The sequence below is a fragment of the Terrapene carolina genome, unplaced genomic scaffold, assembly GCF_002925995.2.
Source record: "Terrapene carolina triunguis isolate 2854851 unplaced genomic scaffold, T_m_triunguis-2.0 Scaffold84, whole genome shotgun sequence".
Lineage (NCBI taxonomy): Eukaryota > Metazoa > Chordata > Testudines > Emydidae > Terrapene > Terrapene triunguis.
Window position 1 is genome coordinate 20,617,636 of NW_020664435.1, and position 25,786 is coordinate 20,643,421.

The 25,786-nt window shown below is 41.8% G+C and overlaps 1 protein-coding gene across 5 annotated transcripts in view; it reads left to right on the top strand.

Moving 5' to 3' along the window:
- The window catches only part of SNX13 (sorting nexin 13), a 153,417-nt gene that overhangs the window by 45,729 nt on the left and 81,902 nt on the right, over positions 1-25,786 (top strand). For 4 of the 5 annotated variants that reach the window (XM_024219713.3, XM_024219717.3, XM_024219715.3 and 1 more), the window contains exons 3-5: positions 6,802-6,904; positions 11,378-11,467; positions 22,748-22,869. In XM_024219713.3, coding sequence (XP_024075481.2) covers positions 6,802-6,904; positions 11,378-11,467; positions 22,748-22,869 — 315 coding nt within the window. Of the gene's footprint in view, positions 1-6,801; positions 6,905-11,377; positions 11,468-22,747; positions 22,910-25,786 lie in introns of those variants that run through there. The other variant, XM_024219718.2, reaches the window with a different exon arrangement.

Sequence of the window (25,786 nt, forward strand, 5' to 3'; positions counted from 1 at the left end):
TGTAAGATTCCAAATACTCTTCCTCTGATACAAAGGTATGTAAGTACTTGTCATGATTCATTAAAGCAAACAAAGTTTTAAGCTGATGTTTAAGGTAAATTACTTGTCTATACTTAGCAATTAAATAATATGCTGTGTAGCATATCTACCTTCATACCAGAAAGAAACAAACCTTAGTACTTTGGGAGGTCTCCCTACACCCAATTCATCTTTATCATCCTGAACAAAACACATAGCACTCAACAGTTTTGGGTATGGATCTTTGCTTGATACCTGTATATTTATATCTGTGTGTTTTCCTATTTGGCATGCACAGTCTTACCAGTTTGTATCATTTTTTCCTCACCAGTATTTCAAAGCCTATATATTTAAGCAGTACTATTATTTATTTTATGTATTCATGTCCCATTAATGTTGATACCAGAACAGTATCAATCTTTGTCTATTTCTTCATTGTATATGCTAGTTAAACAAAAATGCTTTGTTAAATCCTATGGAAATAGTTTCCTTTTAAATGTGATAGATATACTCTAGCTAACTGCACATTTTATTTTATTTTAGTATGCTGAAGTAAGCTTACAACCGTTGTTCTTCAGCACATGTGTGGAATGATATTGCATAGCTATAAGTCTGAAGTCTAAAATCCTTTTCTGCTTGATATTTATTTTTTTTATTTGGAGACTGATGTACAAACATTTAGCTTTTTTTTTGTAGTACATCTCTTCATCAATTCAGGATCAGGTAAGCTATCACATTAGGGAATTTGGCATTTCCAGAAGCAAGAGGCAAAATATTGGTATCATTTATGCAAGTTATATAACATAAAACCATAGAACATCTCAGTTTCCATGAAATATTTTTTGCCTCTACTTCAAGTATTGATAACTCCTTTGACCTGTGTGCTGGACCCTAATTCTACCACCTCCCCTTTCTTTGAACAACATGTGAACATCTTTACTCCTGGGGGAATTGTGTCACTGCACAAACACAGAATTAATGTCCCTGCATATTCTCTCCCCATCTTCCCCCCCCCCCCCCCCGCGGCAGAATAATTGATTCTGACAGGCAGGTAAAGGGAAGCCGTGAGAGGGGTCATGCTGTAATTAAACCTTTCGCCCACCAGGGGCTGGTGTGGTGCCAGAAGAGAGAGCAGCTGGCTCAGGGGCTGGAGCATCCAGCTGCGGAGAGGGAGGGGGCAGAGGCTACCTTTCTCAGATTTAGGTGAGGAGGCACAGGATATGGAGGGGATGAACAGAGTGGGGCACACGGGGTTGCTGGGGAGTCACAGACGGGGCTTCAGAAGGGCTAGTGAAGGAATGACAGACTGGGGAGGGGGCATATGAGCTAGTGACAATATTGAGCCAGCGGCTGAATGGGAGTTGGGGGTGCAGGGCCACATGGGGATAAGAGAGTGGGAGTGCAGGGCGATATGGGGATATGTGCAGATGTGCCTGAATGGGAAAGGCAGAGGTCAGCCAGGATCTGCATGCAGGAGGCTCCCCAGCTCCCTAACAATGCCTCCTCACCCCCCAAATAAAACCTGTCCCGTACTTCTGCCACCCACACCCAACAGCCCTCCTAGTTCACGCCCAGACTCCTTCCCAGCAATTTACTTCCCTCTCATACAGTTCCTCCATTATCCCTGACTCCCTTAAGCCTTTGGACTGCTTCTGAGGGGTGCAGGAAATACATTTCTGTATTGTAGTTTATATAAATTAATACTCAGAGTTCTATATTAGTATGCCTAGTAAGGAATCTATTTGTCAAAAAACATTTCCTGAATCTTTTTTGTTGTCTGTGTTGTTACAGACATGCTTGCTGACAAGTATGTTGAAATAAATTACCAAAATAATTGAAATTGGTGTGATTATGTTGTGTTATTTTGACAAAATATGCAGAATTTTAAAATATTGTGCACACAAATTTTAATTTTTTGGTGCAGAATTTCCCCAGGAGTAACATCTTTCATCATTTTTTCCCCCCCTTTGGATCCTAAGTGGTGCTAGGCAAAATGGCAGTTATTTGCTGGAATTGAATTTTAATTGTGTAGCCATAGAGAATAGGCTTTGAAGGTAACATCTTGGATTTCTTTTGCTCACGTGCTTAGACCATCTGACTCTTATTTTGTGGCTGCAGGAAATGTCTTCTGGCCCGTTATGCCTACCTATCAATATCTTATCAATGTGTCCCTTTTTGTTGCTGGGATCTTAAATTACAATGGTTTGCCTACGTTTTTAGATGCAGCCCAAATTGAGAATGATGCTGAAGGTACTTTTGATCCTTAAATAGTCTTAATTTGTTGCTATCACCTTTAGGGCTATAATTCCTTGGGAGAGAATAGTCCAGATAAATCTGGAGCTAGATGGATGAGAACTTCAGCTCCCATCACTATTCTGTTTTAAACAGTTGCCTTTTTGACAGTGTTACAACTCTCTAATACTTTTGAGTGTAAACAAACCATAGGGTCTCCCCCTTTGTATTCATCAGTGTGTCTTCTACGGTGTCTGTTAAGGAGTTGAGGCAAACATTACTTTTGACAGTGCATCAGTTAGTGTCCTTTTTAACTTTTATGTAAAAAGGTGGCTGCTTCATATTGATAAAAGGCTGAAATTATCACTCTGCATCTCTAGTAACACAATGTGGGCACTTTTGGACACCATTTGCTGTCCTCAGCTAGGTGGGCATGTGAACCTCTACCTTTGCTGTTAAGCTTCAAACTGCTGTGGAATGGATGAGTTCCCTTCTCTGTTTATGGCATATTGATGTTGAAAAGAAAAGACAAAAAACGCAGTTACCAATAGTTTGTGGTACAAATGCTCTTTCATAATCCTTATTTTCCAGTCTATTGCCCACATGCCTCTCTCATGCTTGAAGTTTTTAACTGGGAAGCGCATTCAACTTAGTCACATAGGAGTTGTCTTATTGGATCAGGCCAGTGGTCTTCGTAGTCTGACATTTTGACTGCCACAGGCAGTTGCCAATACTTGATCAGAAAAAGATAAGAATGCACATCGGTGTGCACCTAATAGGTTTATTCAACACTTCATGTAGGTGTGAATAGACATGATTTCTTTCCAATTCTTTATCTCATTTTCCTGAAGTTTGAGATTTTAGCTATATATATGATCTTAACTTCTAGAAATGAGTGATAAGAGTATGTTTGGATGAGTAACTACAGTCTACTGCATCCTCCTTCTGGTACAGTACGTAGGGCCAAATTCTCTAAAGCAGTGCCTTAACTTCTGAGAAAAAGAAACGACAAATTTACCTGAAGATCAGTATAAAAAAATAAACAAGAGGGGTGGTTATTACTCTCTGTGTATATAGCAGCTTTCTTCTGTGAGAATCTCAAAATTCCATTACAAAAGTTTATAATTATCTTTAGGTGCCTGTAAATTCAGAAATATTCAAGCAATCTATATTTGCTGCTAAAGTTTTTAAAGAAAGGCAGGCCACTGAACTGGTAGAATTCAGTGGCCAAGCACATGGAACCAGAGTTTCTTTAAGTGCTAACCCAGTTTTTGACAACAGTTTCCTCTTCTGCGGGTGCATAGAGAACACATGGTCTTCATTTCAGTTTATTCACCTAGTTCAGTGACAAGTTCATTCAAAGTTGATTAACTGTTTGGAATAGAAAAAATAGAAAAGCTTGTTTTCCTCTTCTAATGTATGAATAAAAACTTTGTGAGAGATGATATCTACTAGTTTTAATATCTTGAAGGACATGGTGACCAGAAACAGTCTGTTCAATTTACTAAATACTTCCCTTGTTTTAATAAATCGGTTAGTTTTAAATACAAAAAATGCTTTGCATTTAACTTTTTTCTCCCTTATGTATCCCAGTACATTTATGGTAGTTTTAATAGATAAAACTTATGTTAAAATGCTGTATTTTTTACATTTTAATTGAATTCCAATTTCCATCCAAATGCAGCTTGATAGAATTACAAATAAAAGATTGATAAATGCATCATTCACCATTTCTATCATAATAAAAAAAGTAAAAATTAAGGATTTGAATAAGTGTAAATCAAGCTATATAATTGCTTAAATAAATGGGTTAATATATAGTGGATCATCTTGGTTAACAAAAAGTAATACCAATTTATACTAGCCAGTGAGAAGCCAATCTTTCTTTAGGAAAATAACTAAAAAGTACAATGAAAAACAAGATTAAAATCAGTTATTACATCAAGGTTTTCTACTTGCTGATTTAAATCATGATTAAAATCACTTTGATTTAAATTAATCTACCCTGCTAAAACATGTAGTATTTCTGGGTTTAAAAATTATTATTTATGGTAACATAAAGTTGTTCAGAGGATATTTTTAATTATAAAATGGTATTAACACTTTTTTCAGTTTGAAAATATCATGGTAGTCATATGATCTTAGTAGCTTACTTTAATGTGTCATCTTGGATTTTCTAACAGATTTGAAACAGAGCTATAATGTATGTATTTTGTCTGTTACTTCCATGCATGGAAAACTGTTAATTTTGATTCTCTTTTCATACAGTATAACAGAGAAATTGGTTATTTTTGACATTAAAACTAGTTTATCATGCATAAAACCTTATATGCATCATCTTTAAAAAAACTAGTTGGTTCCCTTCCTTTATAAAATGTTGCTTTAAAATTAATATCTGCAAATTTGCTTTTTGGAGAGAGGATTGATGATGGATAACTGATTAATCATGATTGGCAAAAGTTGTCTGTTTATATAGTTACCATTTCAGTTATGCTGTGAAATTTATTTTTGGGAAATTGTTTTGAGATAGTCTAACAAATTTGGGAAGGTGCTAAGAAAGATATTTCAACTGTTAATTATGCTAATTGTCATTGACAGTGGCTGTAAAGTACAGTTCTCTGAAACTATCCCTGCGTGCAGAAAGCAAGGCACTGCAGAGCTCAGGTTTTTTTTTTATTGGCCCTCAATGACTTCCATATCAAATATGCTTTCTTTGGGAGTAAAAAGATATGTTCTAACTGCCAGTGCTGCTAACTCCACCTGGGATCTATAAATCAAGCTATGTACTGCCCCCCACCCCTTGTATCATCTACAATAATAAAGGTTCTGCATTGCCAAATATCCATAGTTATGCTGTGCAACTGTGTTGTCCTCCATGACTTTTCACAAGTGTAACTGATTGGAACTTAGTAAATCATCATATTGATGATCTGCAAAAAGGGATAGAATCAGTCTCCCTGCTTCTTAGTTGTATTGTTTCTGGAGTGCTTGCAGGAGAAAAAAGCCTTACAGTTTTGGGATTAGAACCTGCAAATAGATCTGTTTCAGTGTACTCATGTGTTCAGACAGATCCATTTGTACTAATCAGCCCCTATTTTATTCATAAAAGTAAGCATACCATATATGAGCGAGCAGATCTGGGAGCAGATCTGTTCAATAATAGTATACTATTTTTTATAGTTACATTTCAGTGTAGAGCAGCAGTTCAGGTTGTCCATATGGCCATTAAAAGCCTCCAACTAGTTTACCTGAAATTTTCAATTTGCCATTAAACCTCTGTGTGTATGACTAACATGAGCAATAAGAACTTTCACCTTCTCATTCTCCTCTAGCTTAATTATTTTTCAAAGGCTGCTTTTTTTGATTTCACCCATTCCGAAGTGGAAAGAGAACATACAATACAGCTTTTTGGGTTTCATCCACTTCCTATCAAAAGCAGCAGTGTTTGTCTTTCTGCTATCATCCACCAGGGTTAAATAGTTGATTTGTCATAAAAAGCAATTGAATTTGTCATAATCACAACTGAAACCATTATTTTTTTCCCTGCGGTCTTCATTTTTACCAGGATGAAAATGTGCAGTAATAAAATTAGTTGCACTCCTATTCATCTTATTGTAGAAGCTCAAGAAGAGCCAAAAGTTAATTTCTGATAAAATCCCCTTTTCTGCCAACCCCTCAAAAAAGCTCTACAGTGTTCCTTTCATTGATTAAATTGTATATTTAAATAAAAAGAATAGTAATAAAACCACTTGCTTACTAAATTCATTCAACATCACCTCAAGCTTTTAACTTAGCTTTCTGTTCTTACCCAAGCTACCTGATAAGTCTACTTGTTTGACCTTACATCTTATCTTACCGCTCCTTTCTTTTTCAGCTGTCATTATGCTAATTTAAGTAATCAGTTCAGTGTTACTATAGCATAATATAGTTTCTTCCTGGTAAAAGTTATTATACAAAGAGTTCTTTTCATACATTAAATGTTTGTGTGTCCATGTCTTATGCTTTCATGTTGCGGTTTGAGTGCATTTCTAAAGAGTATAGTGCTTTGTATCATTTAAAGAAAATGTATACATAATATATGTATTTATTTATAATGGCCTGACTGCCTCTAAACCTACTTCATTTTGCTAACATCTCTGTGAACATAAATAGTATGTGTAAATTTACCATCTTTAGTTCTGGTCCTGCATCAGGATCCACTAGTATAAACATCTGCCCTGTGCAGAATCCCCATGTGGAAGGGATCAATACAGATCCCAGTGCTGGATAGGGGCTAAAGATTTTACCAATACAAAGTATATTGGTGACATTAAACAGGATGTTACATAGAAGTAGAGTTTTCATGGTTCTTTTTTTTTAAATTTCTCTTGAAAAATATAGAGATCCAGCATTGTATGTGGTGAACAGTCACCTTTGGCAAGCATTACACAATGTGTGTAAACTTTTGCTAGAAAATATTGCTTACCAGATGCCTTTGAATTTTTAAGTTTTAGATTGTCGTTAAACATTTAGAACATAGAAGCTGATTATTTTATTTTTTATCTTTTTTAGGGGTTTTGTGGTTACTCTCTTATTTGGAAAAACAAATTCAGAGAAGTACCTTGAACAGTGTGAACACTCATTTCTTCCTCCTACATCTGTTGGGATTTTTAAGGTAAGCAGCATAAGGAAAATTTACGAAGCATTTTAACTTCAAGATCAGAATCCATAAACTTCAGACTTTCCCATGTGAGTCTTTCAATATGCTGTACTATCAAAAAAAAAATTGAAATGTATCAGTTTAAGTGCATATTTCCCAAGATAAACAATTCTATTCTCAGAGTTCTAGCCAGGTTTTCTTTTGCTACAAAGAAATATACTAAATGGGCAAACTCTGCACTGGCCTCTCAAAAAAACATTTTTACGAAGTGTGTGCTACTTTAAAGAAATAGCTTATTTTGATTATATTTTTCTGGCTATAGTGTGAGAAGCAGAATAACATATATACTAAGTAGTTTCTTCCTATGTGCAATCTGTATAGTTTTTCTCTGATTAACATTTATAGTTTCCTATGTGTTCATTTAATAAATGTTTGTGTCTTAGTCTGCAAAAGTGCGGAGACTGAGGCTCCTCACTCACCCCAACAAAATGACCATTGCTGTTTGGAATTTTTCCATTCCTTGGATCTTCCTCTCTGCCTCTTCAGTTTGATTCCCTCTGATCAGAAGGGCATCTGTTAGTCTACTTTTCTTGCCTAACTAAGTTGAAACTCTTGTCGAAGATTGAGTATGGAAAGCTTGATAGAATGGGAGTCTGTGTTGGCTAAGTCATAGAAAGCAGACTGGTAAATGGGTTACAACTAGGGAAATAGTTAAACCATCTCCTCAGTTGTCATGTTTCCTGAAGCTAGTGACCTTTGTTTGTTCTGTTTAACAACCTGGTCTTCTGGTTGTGTGAGCCTCCTTTGAAGACTCTTCACTGGGTAGATTTTTTTCATTTCCTTACCTTGAAGGTAATATAACAAATACCTCAGTCAGAACAGTGGAAGAGGTATTTCATGCTCTCAAGTAGTTCTCCATATTTGATCTTCCATAGTGATAAGTGTTCCTTTACACTTGTCTTTGTTAAAAACTAAGATCCTGTCCACCTAACAAAGATACCTCCCTTCAGAGTTTGTTCCTTAAGTGAGGAATGTTGAAGCCTGGGCCTCAAAAATGTGTTTAAATGTATCTGCAGCCTTCAGGGGACTGGATCCTCTTCCAAGTTTCAAGGAGAGGCATCTAGGCTTCTGTATACATCATGGCCAGATGAAGGCTTGTAAGGCCACAGAAGGAAGTTCATTGTCTCATGAGGTTTAGAGAGTCCATTCCATTAGAGTCAGAGCCACTTTCTGTGCTGAAGAGGGATAAGTATCAGTGGGGAAGCCTTGCAAAACTGATACCTGTTACTCCATGCTTTTACTAGTCACTATTTTAATGTGCAGGCACCTACACATGCTATTCTACAACGGATGAGTGCTTAGAGCAGGGCATCGGTTTATCATTCCTTTGAAGGGAGTGGGATATGGGACTAGAGGTTGCCATTTCCTTTGCCTCAGGCTCTTGTCTAATTCCGCTCTCAAGCTCATGGTTTTCTATTGCAAATTGAGCCACAGAAAGCATTATATACTAACTTATCAGCCAACTTGCTTTTTGTGGCTCTGGCAAGAGAGTGAAGGCTTCCACCATACCAGGCCTTCCAAGGCCAGGCTTCAGCAATAGATTCTCCTTTGTTAAGGAGGTAGAGCAGACAGATTCCCTTTGGGTCAGAAGGAATCAAACTAGAGAGAGTGATGAGTGAGCCTAAGAGACTGGGAGAATCCTGGGTAGTGGTTGGTTGTCATTCTGTTTATCAGAAGGAATGAGGAGGAGGAACCCCAGAGTCTTTGCTGTCTTGATTGAGAGATAGAAAACAATTAGCTACTAAAAATGTGCCTTAAGTAAGTATTGCTATGTCACTTCTATACTTTCAAAAGTCCTTCTACTGCTCTAATACTTAGTTATGCCAAATTTTCTTTCTTTGGAGGTGATTACTGACTTTTAATGTTGTAAACACACATTGCACATTCAGGTTAATTTCGTCTATTCATTACATACAGGTTAGTTAAAACTCTAGGCTCTTGTGTGTCTGTGTGTTGAGGCATGTTTTAGTTTTAAAATAGATCAGCCTGCACAACAAAGAAAGGGGAGTGTTTATGAAATTGCAGAATTTTATAGTTCCAATCTATACAACCCTAGCCATCTTCTTTCCACCCCAAAAAATGTTTTCCATGCATTGCATAGGGTTTACAGCAGGAGTTGCTTTTCTTCTTTCCTTTCAGAAATGTTTAGGCAGATGGCCAGCAGGGATTACTGTTTTATTATATCTCTAAAAATAAAGAAACCAGAAAACTGTGCACATGAGTGGATTGTGATACCAGGTGTTCCCATCACTGTTACCCTCATTCTCCCTTTTCCTATTCTTTTTTTCTTTCTGGTACATGCACTTGTTCTGTTTTGTCTCTATACCAAACTTTGTGGGGCAGGAGCTCTCTCTTAGCAGGTGTTTGTATGGTATCCAGCACAATGGGACCTCAGTCTGAATGCGGCCTCTGCATCCCACTGTAATGCAAATAATGAGAAGCAAAACAGAAAATATTGTAAATGGCCCTCATATAGTGCAAATATTAAGTATTCCTTGCCTCATAATGCTTAAAGCCATTGGTCTCATCGGTTCAGATGCCTAAACAAATCTCAGCCTATTGATTGTGTGCACTTCAAGACAGAGAAGATCCTTGGTGGCCCAAAGGCCTCCAGCCAAATTTAAACAACCTGTGTTTAGTTCTAACTCCTCAGTTTGAGACAGGGACATGGATCAGCATTCACATCACACTCCCTATCAGTGCCTGGGCTAGGGAGCTAATGATCCAAACAGTGGACCAAATTTGGTGATGAATCCTGGTTATGTGCCTGAGGCATGTTGCGCACACACTAAGAAGAAATCTGAGACGGCTGCTTTCTCCTTGTTCCTCTTTTGACTTGTCCTTCCTCATTCCCAATGCTTCAGTGGAGAGACAAGCTTATTCCATGGCTATCAAGATTGCACATTTTAAAAATAAAAAACTAGTTGTGGGGTTTTAGCAGGTCTGTGTTTTAAGGGTATAAACTCCTGTTAGCATCTTTAGAAGCTGGGTCGTTGGCCAGTTGATTGCTTATCCTCTTGTGGCAAAGTTATTTAAACCTATGTAGATATCATCTTAGCCTGAAGTAAGAGCCTAGTGCTCAGAGCTCGGTGTGTGTGTGTCCTTTTTTTAGCTTCTGTTTAGTTTCCACGAGAATGTTAAACCATAAGATTTTATTTTTAGTTGCTGCTGTTGCTGAAGGACAAATCAGCAAATTAGTGACGCAGTCCACTCAGCCTCCCAACAAGGTGTTTCACTAAGATAAATTGGTTTCTGCCTAGTTCCCTTGTTTGTTTCTAAATATATTTTATCTGAACCAAGAGATTTTGAGTCTGCTACTCCAATGATGCAGAGATGTTTAGATGTCAGACTATGAAGTTCTGTCTCAATAGAAGTTTAGAGAGACAAGGTGGGTGAGGTAAAATCTTTTATTGGACCAATACAAAAGCACGGCAAACAGTCAATAGAAGTTTTATGTTTATATTACCATAGGCTGAAAAAAAGGGAAGTTCTAATGTTTAGACAGGAACTCTGCACCCTCAATCTTCAGTGCATATACTGTATGGTATTGCGTAAGCAATACCTCTGCTTCTCTTAATCTGCCTCTGTGAGCAGATTTTTGAGAAATTCTGCCTTCTCTGATCTCACCCTCCATTTTTTGTTTAAATTGCTACTTTGATCATTGTATGTGTAGACATTGTATATGTACCTGACTTGTAGAGCACTTTTTCCCCCTTATAAATGACATTTCTATGACTGAAGTCTGGTCAGTCCTCACAACCTTTCCTGATGCTTTTACTACTGGTTTGTATATTGGTTGGTTGTGCATATATGTCTTCCTATAATCTGTTAGTTGATCTGTGTACTGAAATTTTGTTGTGCAAAGTTTATATGCATTTTATAGTACTCTGTTTAACAAAGACATCTTTATTTTTGACTTACAGGCTTTCCGCGGTTTGTTATATAATAGTTCAACATTCTTTTAAGTCCTTTTCCAAATACGTTTAGTTTTGTGTGCTCAACACACCACAGAGGGTGAAGTGATTTGCACAAGGTTGCAGTTTCTAATGGTCAGGTACAAGTCCCAGGTCTTTACTTTCAGTCCTGTCTTACCCACAGACTATCCTGTCTCCTTTGACTATTATGACATTTCAAAGGAACCAATTTTTTCATCATATGGGTAGAGTTTTTCTAATATCAGTCCCTCAGCTCGATTCAGTACATAGTACAAGGGGTGTGTGTGGGTGTGGGTGTGTGTGTGTGTGTGTGTGTGTGTGTGTGTAAATATTTTCAAATGATTTTATGTACTATATAACTAATGATTATAAGGGAAATACTGTACTGTAGACTTCTTCATTAAGAAATATTCATATACCATGAACAGTAGGTGCGGCTACTTTTATTCATAGTGAAGATCTGTTTAGTAAAATTGTCTAATCTATTTTTAAGTGTACAGAAGAAATGAAATGTGAAGCCAGGCCTATTAAGATTGACAGAAGATTGACAGGTGCCAATATAATTGATGAACCTTTGCAACAAGTGAGTTTTAATATAAAATATTTGAATTTTTTTTCATGTATTGGGTGTGGTATTTTTGTGGCCTTCATAACTAAAATATTTACATGATCCACAAAACTGGTAACTGCAGTAATTGCAATAATTGAATACTGCTTTAATATAAATTGCACAGTGTTAAACCCACTTGAAGATTATTCTAAATAACTCTAACAATTCCTGCCTCATTTACAGGTTGGAAAGCTCACTTTTAAAATATCAAACATTTTCTGTGTGGAAGACTGAATTTAATTTTATACTTACATGGTTGCAGAATGTGTTGTTAAATCCTTAATTTTTACTTGGACTGTGTTACTTATTTGGCAGATTTTATTCAAAATGATGAATGTGGACAAATGCAGCATTTTCAGTTGTTTAAGTCTTTTGAGTAGTGGTTACAGTCAGCACAGTAATGACATGCAGATTGAACATTATTCACAATATTTAACAGGAAACAAGTCTAAGAGGTGTTCAATTGAGCCTCCTTTGACATTTTTGTTTACTTACAGAACAAATATGACACGGACAGTGGCATTTTAAGTTTCCCTACATTGCCTTGCCTATATGCCTCTGCTCTAAGAGGAAAGACTAAAGGTTTAAAAGAATTCATTTAATCACCATAAGTGATCTAATCTTGGTTTCTTCAGTGAAGAAAGCAAAGAGTAAATTATAAATTTATAACTGTCATAAGCTGCATTTAAAGTGATTTTATTATAAAATGTTACAGAATTATGTACATTTCACTTTTAGAGCTTAGCTAAAGCAATGTTTTCTGGCCCAAAGAATGCTGAATATATTTAGAAAATATACTTGCTATAATAAACCTGAGACACACAGGCTATCCTTCAGGCATCAGATTACAAATATCTTGAATTCTGAATACAAACTCTCTGCTACAAACCCAGACACTCGAATGAAATAGTTGTTCTAACAATATGTTAAATACTCAGAATAAGGTTAAGCCTCTAGCATAGCTTTGGTGCTACCTACATAATTAAGAATCTCATTTTCAGGAGGTGTGTTTTTTACTTTATTTTTTTTAAGGTGACTTATTTTAAAAATGTTTGTTCTCCCTAAGTAAATGTAATGATAGCTGACATAGCCTGGGTATGACATACAGCTCTTCAAAAGTTTTGGATCCCGTGCTTAATATTGAGTAGTAGCAACAGAGGAAAAAAGGGTGACTGATTAAAAGTTTAGTTTTTACTCTTTAAAAAAAAGATAAAACTGGTTTTCAAACCCCAGTACTAGCTCTCAAGCTCTGTACAGCAAATAATTCTCAGAGAGTACTTACGTTATCTATATCCATTCCTCCCTATAACTCATCTTTTAATGGTACTGTACAACTCACCATTCTCTGTCTAAATTAGTACAAATTAGTATTATGTATAGTACCAAACTAGTATGTTACAAGACACAGTTAAAATTGTCATCCTGATCGCTATCATATCAACTATACCAATTATGAGCATGTCTCTAAATTTTGCCTTTTTTGCAGAAGGTTGAGAAAGTGTGAGAGGCAACTTTGGAATCATTTGGAGTCCTCAAATTCCATGATTTCTTTCTATCTGGCTTTCAGCCAGGGTGTGGAGCATTTTCTCTAACTCCTTTTTTCCCCATCAATCCCTGCCTCCAGAATACTTTTGATTCTGGAGGGATGACCGATGGTGCTCTACTCTTCCCAATCATCATCTTTTTTTTTTTTTTTTTTAATGTTCCTTATCTGTGAATATCTCCAGGGCTTACCTCTACTGCTCATAGTCATCTCAAACTGAAAGAGTGAATTTGATACTGTTGTGTGTTTTCATTGCTGCTCAGAATCTTCATTTTTTTATTGCTTGGGAAGTCTTCTGAACTGCAGAACAGGCACTAGAACTGTTTGCCTTAAGATTCAGGAAGGCAACACTTTATCTGTTTACACTCTGTTCGGATTTGGACATTATCTTTGCAACTATGTAGGCTTAAGAATCTTTTCATTATTAAAAAAAAAAAAAAAAAAAAGCTTAAATTCTGTGTAAATTTACTTAGTTCACCTTCATTCCCCTATATCCTTTATAGGAGCTGATAAATGAAACTTAATCCCTATCTTCCTCAGCTGTTGACGGACCATGGAGAAGTTCACTTGCAACAAAGCACAGTCAGGAAAAATTCATAGCTTGGATTCGTTGTATGCCAAATCACTAAGTACTCTCAGAATTCTATTCCCAGTGCTTAGCTTTCCATAGACAACAAGGATTGTGTGCAACAGATAAATTGTATATCCTTCTGCCTCCTCGCAAAATTCAGACTAACCAAATTGCAGTTGAAGCACTCTTCAGTAATTCAGAAAGCTGCTTAGAAGGGAAAATGTAAGGGAGAGCTATTACCACCCTCACATATACCTAACAGTTCTTCTTCAAGTGATTGTTCACGTCCATTCCAATTAGGTGTGCGTGCGCCATGTGCACGGACGTTGGAAACTTTTTCCCTTAGCAGCTCCCATCAGGATGGCAGGGGAGCCCCCTAGAGTGGCGCCCTTATGGTGGTGTATATAATACCGTGCCGGCCTGACCCCCCTTCAGTTCCTTCTTACTGTCCGTGGTGGTGTTGGAACGTTCTCTCTTTCTCTCGCTTGAGAGTGACCCCTTAGCCTTCCAGTCTTCTAGTTAGAGTTGTTCTTAGATAGTTATCAGTTAGTTAAATACTATTGTTTTCAGGTGTCTGGAAGCTAGTTCCAGCACCAGCCTTGGGCTGTGGGGCATGCCGCAAGCCCAGGGTTTCAAAGCTTGTGCCACGTGCCGCAAGTCTATGCCTAACAGCGACCCCCACAACTCCTGTCTCCGGTGTCTGGGAGAGTCTCATCAGGCAGAGCACTGCAAAATCTGCAAGGTCTTCGAGCCGCGCACCAAGAAAGAAAGAGACTTTCGCCTTAAGCAGTTGCTCATGGAGGCCGTGTTACAACCACCGGCCCCTGACTGACCGGGACTGGCCCTGGCTTCCTCAGAGCGAAGTGCCCCGGCATCCATGCGCGACCCAGCACCGCCCAGGCACTGCAAATTGTCAGCACCGAGACTGGCCAACCAATCTCGGCGCCGGTCGACCTCTCTGGCACCGACTAAGTGTCACAAGAAAGGGGAAAGAGGGCGCTCTCCCCAAAGAGCTACTAAGCCGCTCAAAGAAGCTCCCAGAACACAAAGACACTTTGCGGGCCTGAGCCAAGAACTGGCACCGTCCACTCTGGTGCCACAGGCCCCGTTGAGTCCGGTACCCAGCGGATTCAGTGCCGACGAATGTCTGGAGGAGGTCCTCGAACACCCCTCCACACCCGACACTGGCAGTGAAAGATCTTATTGAGTTGTCAGCGCCAAACCCCCTCCCATGCAGGGAGAAGCCTCCGGCACCATCGAAAAAGGTGCCGTCCAGAGGGAAGCCAGCAATGGTGCGCCGCTCGAGGTCACCGTCTCGGCACCACTCATGGCACCACTCCCTTTCAAGCTCAACGTCCTGCTATTCCCCGGCAACCACGACCCAGCATGAGGTTATGGCATTGGACGCGAACCAGCCAGCGGCACCCCCGTCGACTGCACGCTGGTCCATGATGCCATCGGTCGCCCGGCACCGGAGTATGGCACCGACAACCTCACCGGCACCGAGTGTGAGACACTGGTCCTGGTCCCAAGACTCCTGGTACCGTCCCGGTCAGCCAGGCACCGCTCCCCGGCACTTGCTGGTCCTCTTTGTCGGCATCCTCCAACTCCGAGGCTGACTCCGGTCGCTCTAGCTACAGCAGACATCGAACAGTAGCCAACAGAGAATTCCCAGCCAGGATGGCAACCACAATGGCCTCCTCGGGTCAGTGGCCCTTCTGGACCCCATGGGCCTACCACCAGCAACAGGACATCTCCTCCAGAGCCTCTAGGTCTGGGCAATCTATGCAACTCCATTCCAGGTCGCCACACAGGCGCGCATCAAGGACAAGGGAGGCCACTGTCTCTAGGCTGCCCCCGGACCCACAAGAGCAACCGGCGCTTCCAGGCCTAATGCCCGAGGCAGTGCCAAGCTCTGCGACACCTAAAGAGGTGTCAGTCCTGCATGGCCCTGAAGTGACCCAGGCATATGGGGACACACAGGAGGGTCTAGATGAGGGCAACATGCAACACCTCACTTCCTTCTCTTCCCCAGACGAGGCAGTGGCAGGCACATCAGTCTAGGACCGTCACCGATCGACCACTGGGCTCACCAAGAGCTACTCCGCATGATATCCCTCAATATGGGCCTCCAGGCGGAAGAAACGGTTGAGCAGAAAGATCTGATGGTGGATAGCCTGACGCCCGAGGATCCCTCCAGAGTCGCGCTCCCTCTCATAAAGACCATACAAACGAATTACAAAACTATATGGCAGACCCCGGTCTCCATCATGCCGACGGCCAGGAGGTAGAACGGAAATACTTTGCTCCTTCCAAGGGCTACGAGTTCCTGTTCTGCCATGCGACTCCCTGTTCTCTAGTCGTTTCAGCGGTCAACGAAAAGCAACGACAGGGCCAACGAGCCTCGGCCCCAAAGGCCAAGGAGGCCAAGCGTTTGGATCTCTTCGGTAGAAAGGTCTACTCCTCTGGAGGCCTCCAGCTACGTGTAGCCAACCAGCAGGCGATCCTTAATAGACATAACTTCAACTCTTGGACGGCTGTATCCGAGTTTAAGGATGGCCTTCCCCAGGACTCATACTCTGAGTTTGTGGCTTTAATAGAGGAAGGGAAGGTGGTGGCTAAGACTTCGCTACAAGCCTCCCTCGATTCAGCTGACTCTGCGACCAGAATCATTGCCTCGGGGGTAGTCATGCAACGCTCTGCGTGGCTCCAGGCATCGGGCCTCCCTCCAGAGGTCCAGAATACCCTCCAAGACCTTCCCTTCGAGGGCTCAGGTCTTTCGTCGGAGCAAACAGACTCCAGGCTGCATGGCCTTAAGGATTCTAGGGCCACCCTGAAGTTGCTAGGGATGCATATGCCAGCAACCCAGAGAAAAGCCCTTTAGGCCTCAGCCTCTGCAGCAGAGGCAGTATCAACCCCACCCCAGGCAGGAGCCATATCGCAAGTGGGGCAGAAATAACAGGTGTAGACAGAACAACGCACATACCCAAGGCCAGAATAAACCCCAGCCCGGAAACAAGCAAGGGTTTTGAAGGCGTGCCCAAGGACAATGTACCAACCCAGTTCCTGGATCCATTCCCATTGTTTTTAAACCTGCTATCCCACTTCTACCATATAACATCGGACCTCTGGGTCCTACGCACAGTACAGGTGTGATACTCTCTCCAGTTCTCCTCCTCCTCCTCTCACTCCCACCCACCTTCCCCGTCCCTTTTCAGGGACCCCTCTCACAAGCAACTCCTTATGCAGGAGGTTTGTTGGATCCTCGAAATAGGAGCGGTGGAGGAGGTTCCACAGGAGCTAAGGGGAAAGGGGTTTTACTCCCGTTACTTTCTAATCCCCAAGGCAAAGGGTGGTCTTCGACCCATTTTAGACCTTTGCGGACTCAACAAATTTATGGTCAAACTCCGGTTCCGCATGGTCTCCCTAAGCACTATCATTTCATCTTTAGATCCGGGAGATTGGTACGCTGCCCTCTACTTGAAAGATGCATACTTCTGTATTGCCATTCATCCGGCGCACCGATGCTTCCTCCGGTTTGTCATAAACCAATACCACTACCAGTTCATGGTTCTTCCGTTCAACCTGTCCACAGCCCCCCGAGTGTTCACAAAATGCATGGCAGTAGTGGTAGCCTTCCTGCGGAAAAGGCAAATACGAGTGTACCCATAACTTGATGACAGGCTACTCACAGGTCGTTCCAAGGATGAGATCCAGTTCCATGTGATGTATGGGCGAAAGCTAGCCTTCCAGAGCCCAGGTTCCAAGCCATAGAGCAGATTGTGAAATCAATGCTTCGGTATCCCATCACCACAGTCAGGTGTTGCCTGCAGCTAATAGGGCATATGGCAGCATGCACGTACATAGTCAAGCATGCTCGACTTAGACTCAGACCCATGCAAGCGTGGCTCGCACTGTCTTACCGTCTGTACAGAGACCCGTGGACCTCATGGTGATGATCCTGGGACAGGTTCTAGAATCCCTGCGCTGGTGGCTGGACCAACCAGTGGTCTGTGCAGGGATCTCCTTCGCCAAGCCCCAACCTCCTCTGACGTTAGTAACAGATATGTCAGATCTGGGCTGGGAAGCACAGTTAGGGGATCAGAGGACACAAGGCTTGTGGTCGAGGAACGAGATACTTCTCCATATCAACCTGAAGGAGCTCAGGGAAGTTCGTCTGGCACGCCAAACCTTTCACGCCACTTCGCAAGGTCACAGCGTGACAGTCCTGACAGACAACACCACCGCCATGTTCTATATAAACAAACAAGGCGGAGCCCGCTCCTCACCTCTCTGCCAAGAGGCTCTTCTTCTCTGGGACTTATGTATAGCCCGATCCATTCAGCTCAAAGCATCCTACCTTCCAGGAGTACGGAACGAGCTGGCGGATCGCCTCAGCAGGTCATACCACATGCACAAATTGTCAGTCAGATTGGACATCATACAGTCAGTCTTCCAAAAGTGGGGTTATCCCCAAGTAGACCTCTTCGCCAACAAGATCAACAGACAGTGCCCTCAGTTCTGCTCATTCCAAAACCACAGTCCAGGCTCAATTGCAGATGCATTCTTAATACCATGGGGCAAGGGTCTGAAGTATGCCTTCCTTCCTATGCCACTCATCCACCCGGTCCTCCTCAAAATCTGCAGAGACAGGGCGACGGTAATCATGATCGCCCCGTTTTGGCCCCGACAGCATTGGTACGCAACCTTCCTAGAGCTGTCTGTAGATGCCCCGATTGCCCTGCCCCTCCACCCAGACCTGATCATGCAGGACCATGGGTGCCTCCTTCACCCAAACCTGCAATGTCTACATCTCATGGTGTGGAAACTCCATGGCTAAATCCTATGGAGAGCCAGTGCTCTCAGTTGGTGAGACAAGTTCTCCTCGGCAGTAGGAAACCTTCCACTAGGACTACCTACCTGGTGAAATGGAAAAGGTTTCCCTGTTGGTGTGAATCCAAGCACCTTCAACCGATCTAGGCTTCCATCCCAGTTATTTTAGACTACCTCCTACACCTTAAGCATCAAGGTCTATCCCTTTCCTCCGTCAGAGTACACCTGGTGGCCATTTCAGCTTTCCATCCAGGAGAGTCTCGGTGCTCGGTGTTTTCTAATCCTATCGTGGGGCGATTCCTCAAAGGGCTGGAGAAGGTGTTCCCGTATTCTCGCCCACCAGTCCCAACCTGGAACCTCTCCAAACTCATGAGCTCAATTTGAGCCCCTGGCCACTTGTTCCCTCTTCTACCTTTCTTGGAAGGTGGCGTTCCTGGTGGCCATTACATCGGCAAGGAGGGTATCCGAGCTGAGAGCCCTCACCTCCGAACCACCTTACACGGTGTTTCATAAGGACAAGGTGCAGCTTAGACCACGCCCTAAATTTCTCCCCAAGGTGGTCTCCCAATTCCACGTGTCAGGACATTTGCTTACCGGTGTTCTTTCCAAAACCCCACACAAGCCCGAGACACCGCAACCTACACACGCTAGATGTCCAGAGAGCCTTGGCGTTCCACATAGAGTGCACGAAACCTTTCCGCAGGTCGACCCAATTGATCGTCGCCATAGCTGACAGAATGAAGGGTCTCCCTGTCTCTGCACAACACATATCATCCTGGATCACAGACTGCATTTGCACGTGCTATGAGCTGGCCAAGGTCCCAGCCCCAGCAATTATGGCCCATTCAACCAGAGCGCAGGCATCTTTGACAGCCTTTCTGGCTCAGGTCCCTGCCCAGGAGATCTATAAAGCAGCCACCTGGTCTTCAGTGCACACGTTTACAGCCCACTATGCTGTCAACCAACAGACCAGAGATGATGCAGTGGTCGGCAAAGCTGTTCTTCAATCAATCATTCCATGACTCCTACCCTCCTCCAATGGTAAGCTTGGAAGTCACCTAATTGGAATGGACGTGAACAATCACTCGAAGAAGAAAAAACTGTTGTTCTTTGAAATGTGTTGTTCACGTCCATTACAATACCCACCCCCATTCCCCTTTGTTGGAGTCAACGGCAAGGAGGAACCGAAGCGGGGTCGGGCCAGCAGGGTAATATATACACCGCCATAAGGGCGCCACTCTAGGGGTCTCCCCTGCCATCCCGATGGGAGCTGCTAAGGGAAAAAGTTTCCGACACCCGTGCACGCGCACACCTAATTGTAATGGACGTGAACAACATATCTCGAAGAACAACAGTTTCGAGAGGTGAGTAACCATCTTTTCTCAAATGTTGAGCCCAGGCTCAAGGCTGCCTTCACTTCCCCTTCCATTGTTTGTCTGAGATTTTTTTTATATCTGTATTAAACCCTGCTAAAAGTGTCTGTGTGTGTGAGTGAGAGCGAGAAAGAGGGGAGAGGAGATAAAAGGTTTTACAAGATTAGTTGTGACCCTGGAATACTCATTTTGAAACTGTATTTATTGCCAGCTTGCTGTATTTTTATACATGTAAAATAGCTGTGAGAATGTGATTGTCGAGGCTATGAAAATAGTTCTTGAATGATAATGCATTTATTAAAAACCATACTTTTATATTTCATAATATTTATATTTATAGTTAAGGCTAAGATTTTGTCATGGATATTTTTAGTAAAAATCAGTGGCAGGTCTTGGGCTTCTGTGAATTTTTCATTATTGCATGTGACCTGTCCATGACTTTTACTAAAAATATCCATGATAAAATGAGGTGCCTGGGCAGCTGCGGGTGGGCTAGGAGATCCAGGGTCCCCCTCTGCTGGCGGCTCCCAACTCCGGGGGTTCCCCCGTCACCAGGGAGGCTGGGAGCTCTGGGGGTCCCTCCTGCCTGAGAGCTGTGGGGGTTCCTCTGCTGCCTGTGGTGGCAGAGAGCTCTGGGGGCCCCCTGCTGCTGGTGGCTGGGAGTGGCGGGAGAGACCCTGCAGCTCCCAGCCAGGGCTGGTTGAAGTCACGGAGGTCTTTGGAAGTCACGGAATCTGTGACTTCTGTAACTTCTGTGACTAAATCACAGCCTTATTTATAGTTTATGGATTCATTCCTGGTGCAGTTTGACTCCTGGCATTCTCTCTCCTTTGTAAAAGTGCAAGGAGTCAATAAACTACAGTATAGAACTATACCATCAAAAAGAATGGTGATGGCTGCTCAGCAACAGTAAAAGGAGTGTGAGCTTTGCAAGAGACACAAATGGATTGCCAGCTTTGTTACTGAGTTTTTTCATGCAAAATCCATTACTTGCTATGAATGCAGAGCTGACAATATGAAAAGAGGAAACTTGCCAGTTTTTCACTCTTTAAATTTCTCATTGAAATTGATATTATAATCCCTATTGACACAACTTTTGCTATGATGATGCAGGGCAAAATCATACACTTTAATACATGTTAAATCTTGTGCACTTGCCAAGTACTCCCACTAAGCATTATATGAAGATTTAAAGATTATAGCATGTCACGTTGTCTGTAGTAGCTCACAACTGAAAGTGCCTACCTCTGGGCAGACACCACAAACTGATGGTATGTCACAAATGTGAACTCCTGGATCACTATACCAGTCTTACCATGGAGTCACAGTCAATCTTCTTAGACTGGAGAGTCTATCTTGCCACCAAGACAAACTCGACTTACTGATAAATGGTCACTTACACCAAAAATCACACAATATTTCAGTTGCTTCCAGTCTCAAGAGACCAGTCACTTACCCCAGATCAATTGGTACCCTAGATATTACACCAAAGACAAAGCTTTTAGCCAATCCTGTAATAAACAATCTGAAGTTTTATTAACTAGGGAAGAGAAATAAGAGGTGTGTGTATGTGTGGTAGGTTAAAGCAAGCAAATATGCACAAATGAGTTCCAATCTAAATTCTAAGAGAGACAGTTGTAATGATCTGTCAATTCAAAGTGTTGTTCAGGGCAGACCCAAGGGCAACCCCGGGGATCTCTGGCTGCAGTTTGGTGTCTCTTGAACCTGTGAGTGTTCAAACCACAGAGATGAAAAATCTTCACGTCAGCTATTTTTATTTCCCTCTTCCAGCGTTCAAAGCAATGGGATGAGTCCTTCTGCATGTACTTCTCCGTGGTGGATGAAAGCTTTTGTCTGATCACGGCTCACTTAAATTTGGATAGTTGTCCCGGATGGGGGATGGAATTCCCATGCTTGGGTTCACAAGTTCAGAGCAAACATTTTCAAAGCTATAAAGCAAAACTTATATATTTTCTTATTGCATGGAATATGGACATTAGACGTGTGATTAATGCATGCAGCAATTTACAAGCATTTCATAGTCTAAACATTAAATACATTCTTATAAGACTAATACCTATTAAGCAAAACTAACATACAACTGAGCTGGTCTGGTCTCCAGCTATGAGTTTTTCAGTTCTTAGCTAATGCCTGCAGCCTTGGAAAGAGCCTCATCTGCTAGTGTCACACCATGCCTTTAACCATGTCTGCAACCCAAAGATCATAGAGAATAAGAGTTATGATTTCCAGATGAAATATTCCTTCACCTTCCTGCATCCCTGTGGCATGGTACTTGAATATCTGAGCCACAGCTGTAATTGTGATGAGTAGAGGTTGTGGTTTGCACATCCTTCCTTTTTGTGGTCAGTAGATCTCTGTAGTTGGTAAATCCACTGTGGGAACATCTCAACATCCCATTGCTCAAACAATATGGAGAGAGTAGCTATTTAGTTCCAAGGAACTGCAGAGTCCCTCTGCGTAGCTTCTCTGCTTATCAATCCCCCCAGCCAAGCAGTACAATGTTGTTTCACTGTGTTTGGGGCCTTCCACAACTGCAGGAAGTCTGAGAATTTCATGTAGCTGTGAGTAAATTTGCATAGTCTAAGGTACATTTCATGTCGGTATAAGCATAAAAATATATTGGTAAAAGCAAAGATGTCAGGGATTGTTTCAGCCTTGTCTCTGTGTGTTTTGAAATATGCCGTGGAGTTTTCATCGTTGTAACAATAGAGAAGGGTGAATGTTAGTCAACTGTAGAGAGACTGAGTTAAACATAAACAACGTTGTGGTTTAGTTATCTGTATAGCAGTGTCTCAATCACCGTGATGTAAAGGATATGAGAGAGCATTCTTTATCACATGAACTTTAAATGACACAACTGTTGCATCTTCACATGCTAAAAGCTATTTTGTATCCTTTTTTTTAAATTTTAGGTAATCCAGTTTTCACTGAGGGACTATGTCCAGTACTGGTATTATACACTAAGTGATGATGAGTCCTTTCTTCTTGAAATCAGGCAGGCTCTTCAAAATGCACTTATTCAGTTTTCTACTAGGTAAGACTGTTTGTATTTATATAAACATAAGTTTAAGCAAGTACAAAATATCATCTGTAGATTGCAGTATAACAGCTGGAGTTTATATATTTTTAAAAAAACTTCAACTATTCTTAAGCATAGTACAAAAAGAAGTATCTGAATTTTATGAAGAGAGCCAATAGCTTTTAAAAATAATAGTTCAAGACAGCTGCAGCCATTTGACCATCCTCTAATCTGAGTAAATCAAGTGGAATATTGTTAAATTTTAGCAATGTGTTTACCAGAAAGATACTGGGTAGATATCAAGCTGGAGCAAGTTCAGATAACAGTGATATAAAGAATCTAGTGGTAGTGATAGTGACTTGAGGAAAGATTAATAATTGTATTTAATTCGCCAACATTTCAAAAATAAGGGTTTTATTGCCAGTTACTCCTGGGGGAATTCTGCGCCACTGCACAATGCAGAATTTTGCAGAAATTAACATTGTGCGTGCAGAATTTCCTTTCCCCCACAGAAATGGGCTGCAGTGCTGCTAGCAGCCACTATAGGCCAGTGGACTCAGCAGAGCCCAGCTTGCACATAGAAGACACTGCTGGGGGGAGGGAGAAGGAGCTAGAGAGGGACCCTCTAGCTGCAATTCACAGCATGCCCTGAGGAAAGGAGAGGGTGGTACGCAGGAAACTCTGTGTAAGCCTGGGACCTGAGGGGGAGGGGGACGGGTGTCTGGGCAAGGCGGGGGGCCTGCATCTGGGCTTTGCAGGGGGAGGGGGTGCAGGTATCTGGGCTGGGGAACCCCTGCGGTTGGACTCTGGGGAGGAGGGGGGTTGGGTGTATTGGTTGTGGGGGGCCCCTGCAGGTGAGCTTTGTGGGGGTGGGGTTGTGTGTCTGGCCCCCCAGCTGGGCTCTTGGCGGGCGGGGGAAGGGGGCAGAGAAACAGGAACTGGGTTGTCATAGGGGTTTCTCTAACTCTACTCCTGGGGGAATTTTTGTGTGTGTCTGTACTGTTACAGACATACTTGCTGACAGGTATTTTTAAATAAATTATCAAATTAATTGAAACTGGCATGATTATGTAATGTTATTTTGACAAATAAAATTTGCAGAATTTTAAAATATTGTGTGCAGAATTTTCAATTTTTTGGTGCGGAATGCCCCGAGGAGTAGCCAGTGGCGGTGAAAAATAATGTAGGGTGAACAGTGGGATGTAACTAGAATAATGGGTGAAATAGATGCAGAAAATTTGTCTTAATATCAAGAAGACGTCATACCATTGAAATCTGTTAGGGCATAGGATAGTGGAAACTTGCAAATGCTGTCACTTGGGACACTTAAAACTAGACTAAGCAACATGGGAGGCTGTGTACTGTGGGAAATAATCCTGCATTTGCAGGAGATGAGCTGCTATTTGCTTCCATCTTTTAATTACTGTGATTCTGTGCAATTACTTCATTGGTTTATTTTTACAGGGAAGAAAGAAATTCACAGATTTTTGAGTGCTATTTGGTTATAGGCAAAAAATGTAACAGCTTATAGGAGTGCTAATTAATTAGTTATAACTAGATTGACCTGTTTTGACGTTAAAGTAGAACTTGCTATCCTTGTAAGATTAAGAAGATTGCACTTATTCATATCTTATTTTTAAGAACTTTATTTCATAGAATTGGTGCAAAGCCATCAATAGGCTGTAACTCAAAAAAAAAAAAAAAAAAAAAAAGGCTGCTCAAGTTTGTTACAGTGGTTATAGCTTGATATACAGCTGTTGTAGGTAGGTGGATTATTTTTCTGCAGAACTCTGTTGGGATATGCTTGTCAGAGGAATTATGTAAGGCTGCCACCTAGTGTTCTTTGTGTGATTATTAGGTATTTACTACAAGTGAACAGTTTGTCTACTGAATCATAGCTTTGTCATACTCTCAAGGTGTAATGCTTTCTGTTTATCTTTTCCCCTCAGTTCATGCTTCTAGACTAGACTTTGCTGTAGGCTCAACCATTTGTAAAGTTTCTTGCCTATCTTGGCGGGAAAGCTGTTCAGAAACCAAGGTGGTTTTACTTATGAGTAGTGGGGCCCTTTTAGGCAGAGTAGGTACCAGAGTGGTTTACTCTTGTTTTTCAGTTAAGAAAGAACCCACAATGGGAATGCCTAGCAAGAAGGAGGAGCTGTGATTGCCTGCCTCCTGCTTTACTAAAAGCAAAAGGGAGGAACACCCTTCAGTCTACACAATTAGAAAGTGTTTTTTTCACTAAGAGCTCTAATGAAATGTTGATACATAAATATAATAAAATGGTGGCTGCTATTTTACCAAATGTATAATATGTCATCAATATAACTGGCTTCCTCACAGTTCATGTGATTTTTTTTTTAAATGATTGCTTGTTTAGCTATAAGCAAGTGCAATATTATAATGTGATTTCTAATATGATTACATATTGCAAGGTGTGAGAACATATGTTTTCACAAGTAATGTCACAAATCTGTCTGAGAGGTCTATTAGTATTACATTGAGACACTACAAATGTTAGACCTTTGTTTTCTTATGCTTAATACAATTTATGAAAAATGCAAATATGCTCATTTTTAACATTTTTATGCAAATGTTGAAATTACTGTTGTACAATATACTTTATAGTAGGGTTACCATATTTGGAGTGTCCAAAAAGAGGACACTCCACGGGGCCCCAGCCCCGCCCCCCAGCCCCGCCCATGCCCCCGCCCCAACTCCGCCCCCTCCCCTGCTTCCTGCGAACATTTGATTCGCGGGAAGCCTGAAGCAGGAAGCAGGCAGCAGGTAAGCGGGGGGGGAGATGGAGGGAGGAGGCGCTGCCCAGTCTGGCCCCCTCCGGCGGCCGGCCCCGGCCCCGGCAGCCTGGCTTGGCTCGGGCCCTGGGGTGCCGGCCCCGGGCCAGCCCCCGGCCAAGCACCCCTGGGCCAGCACC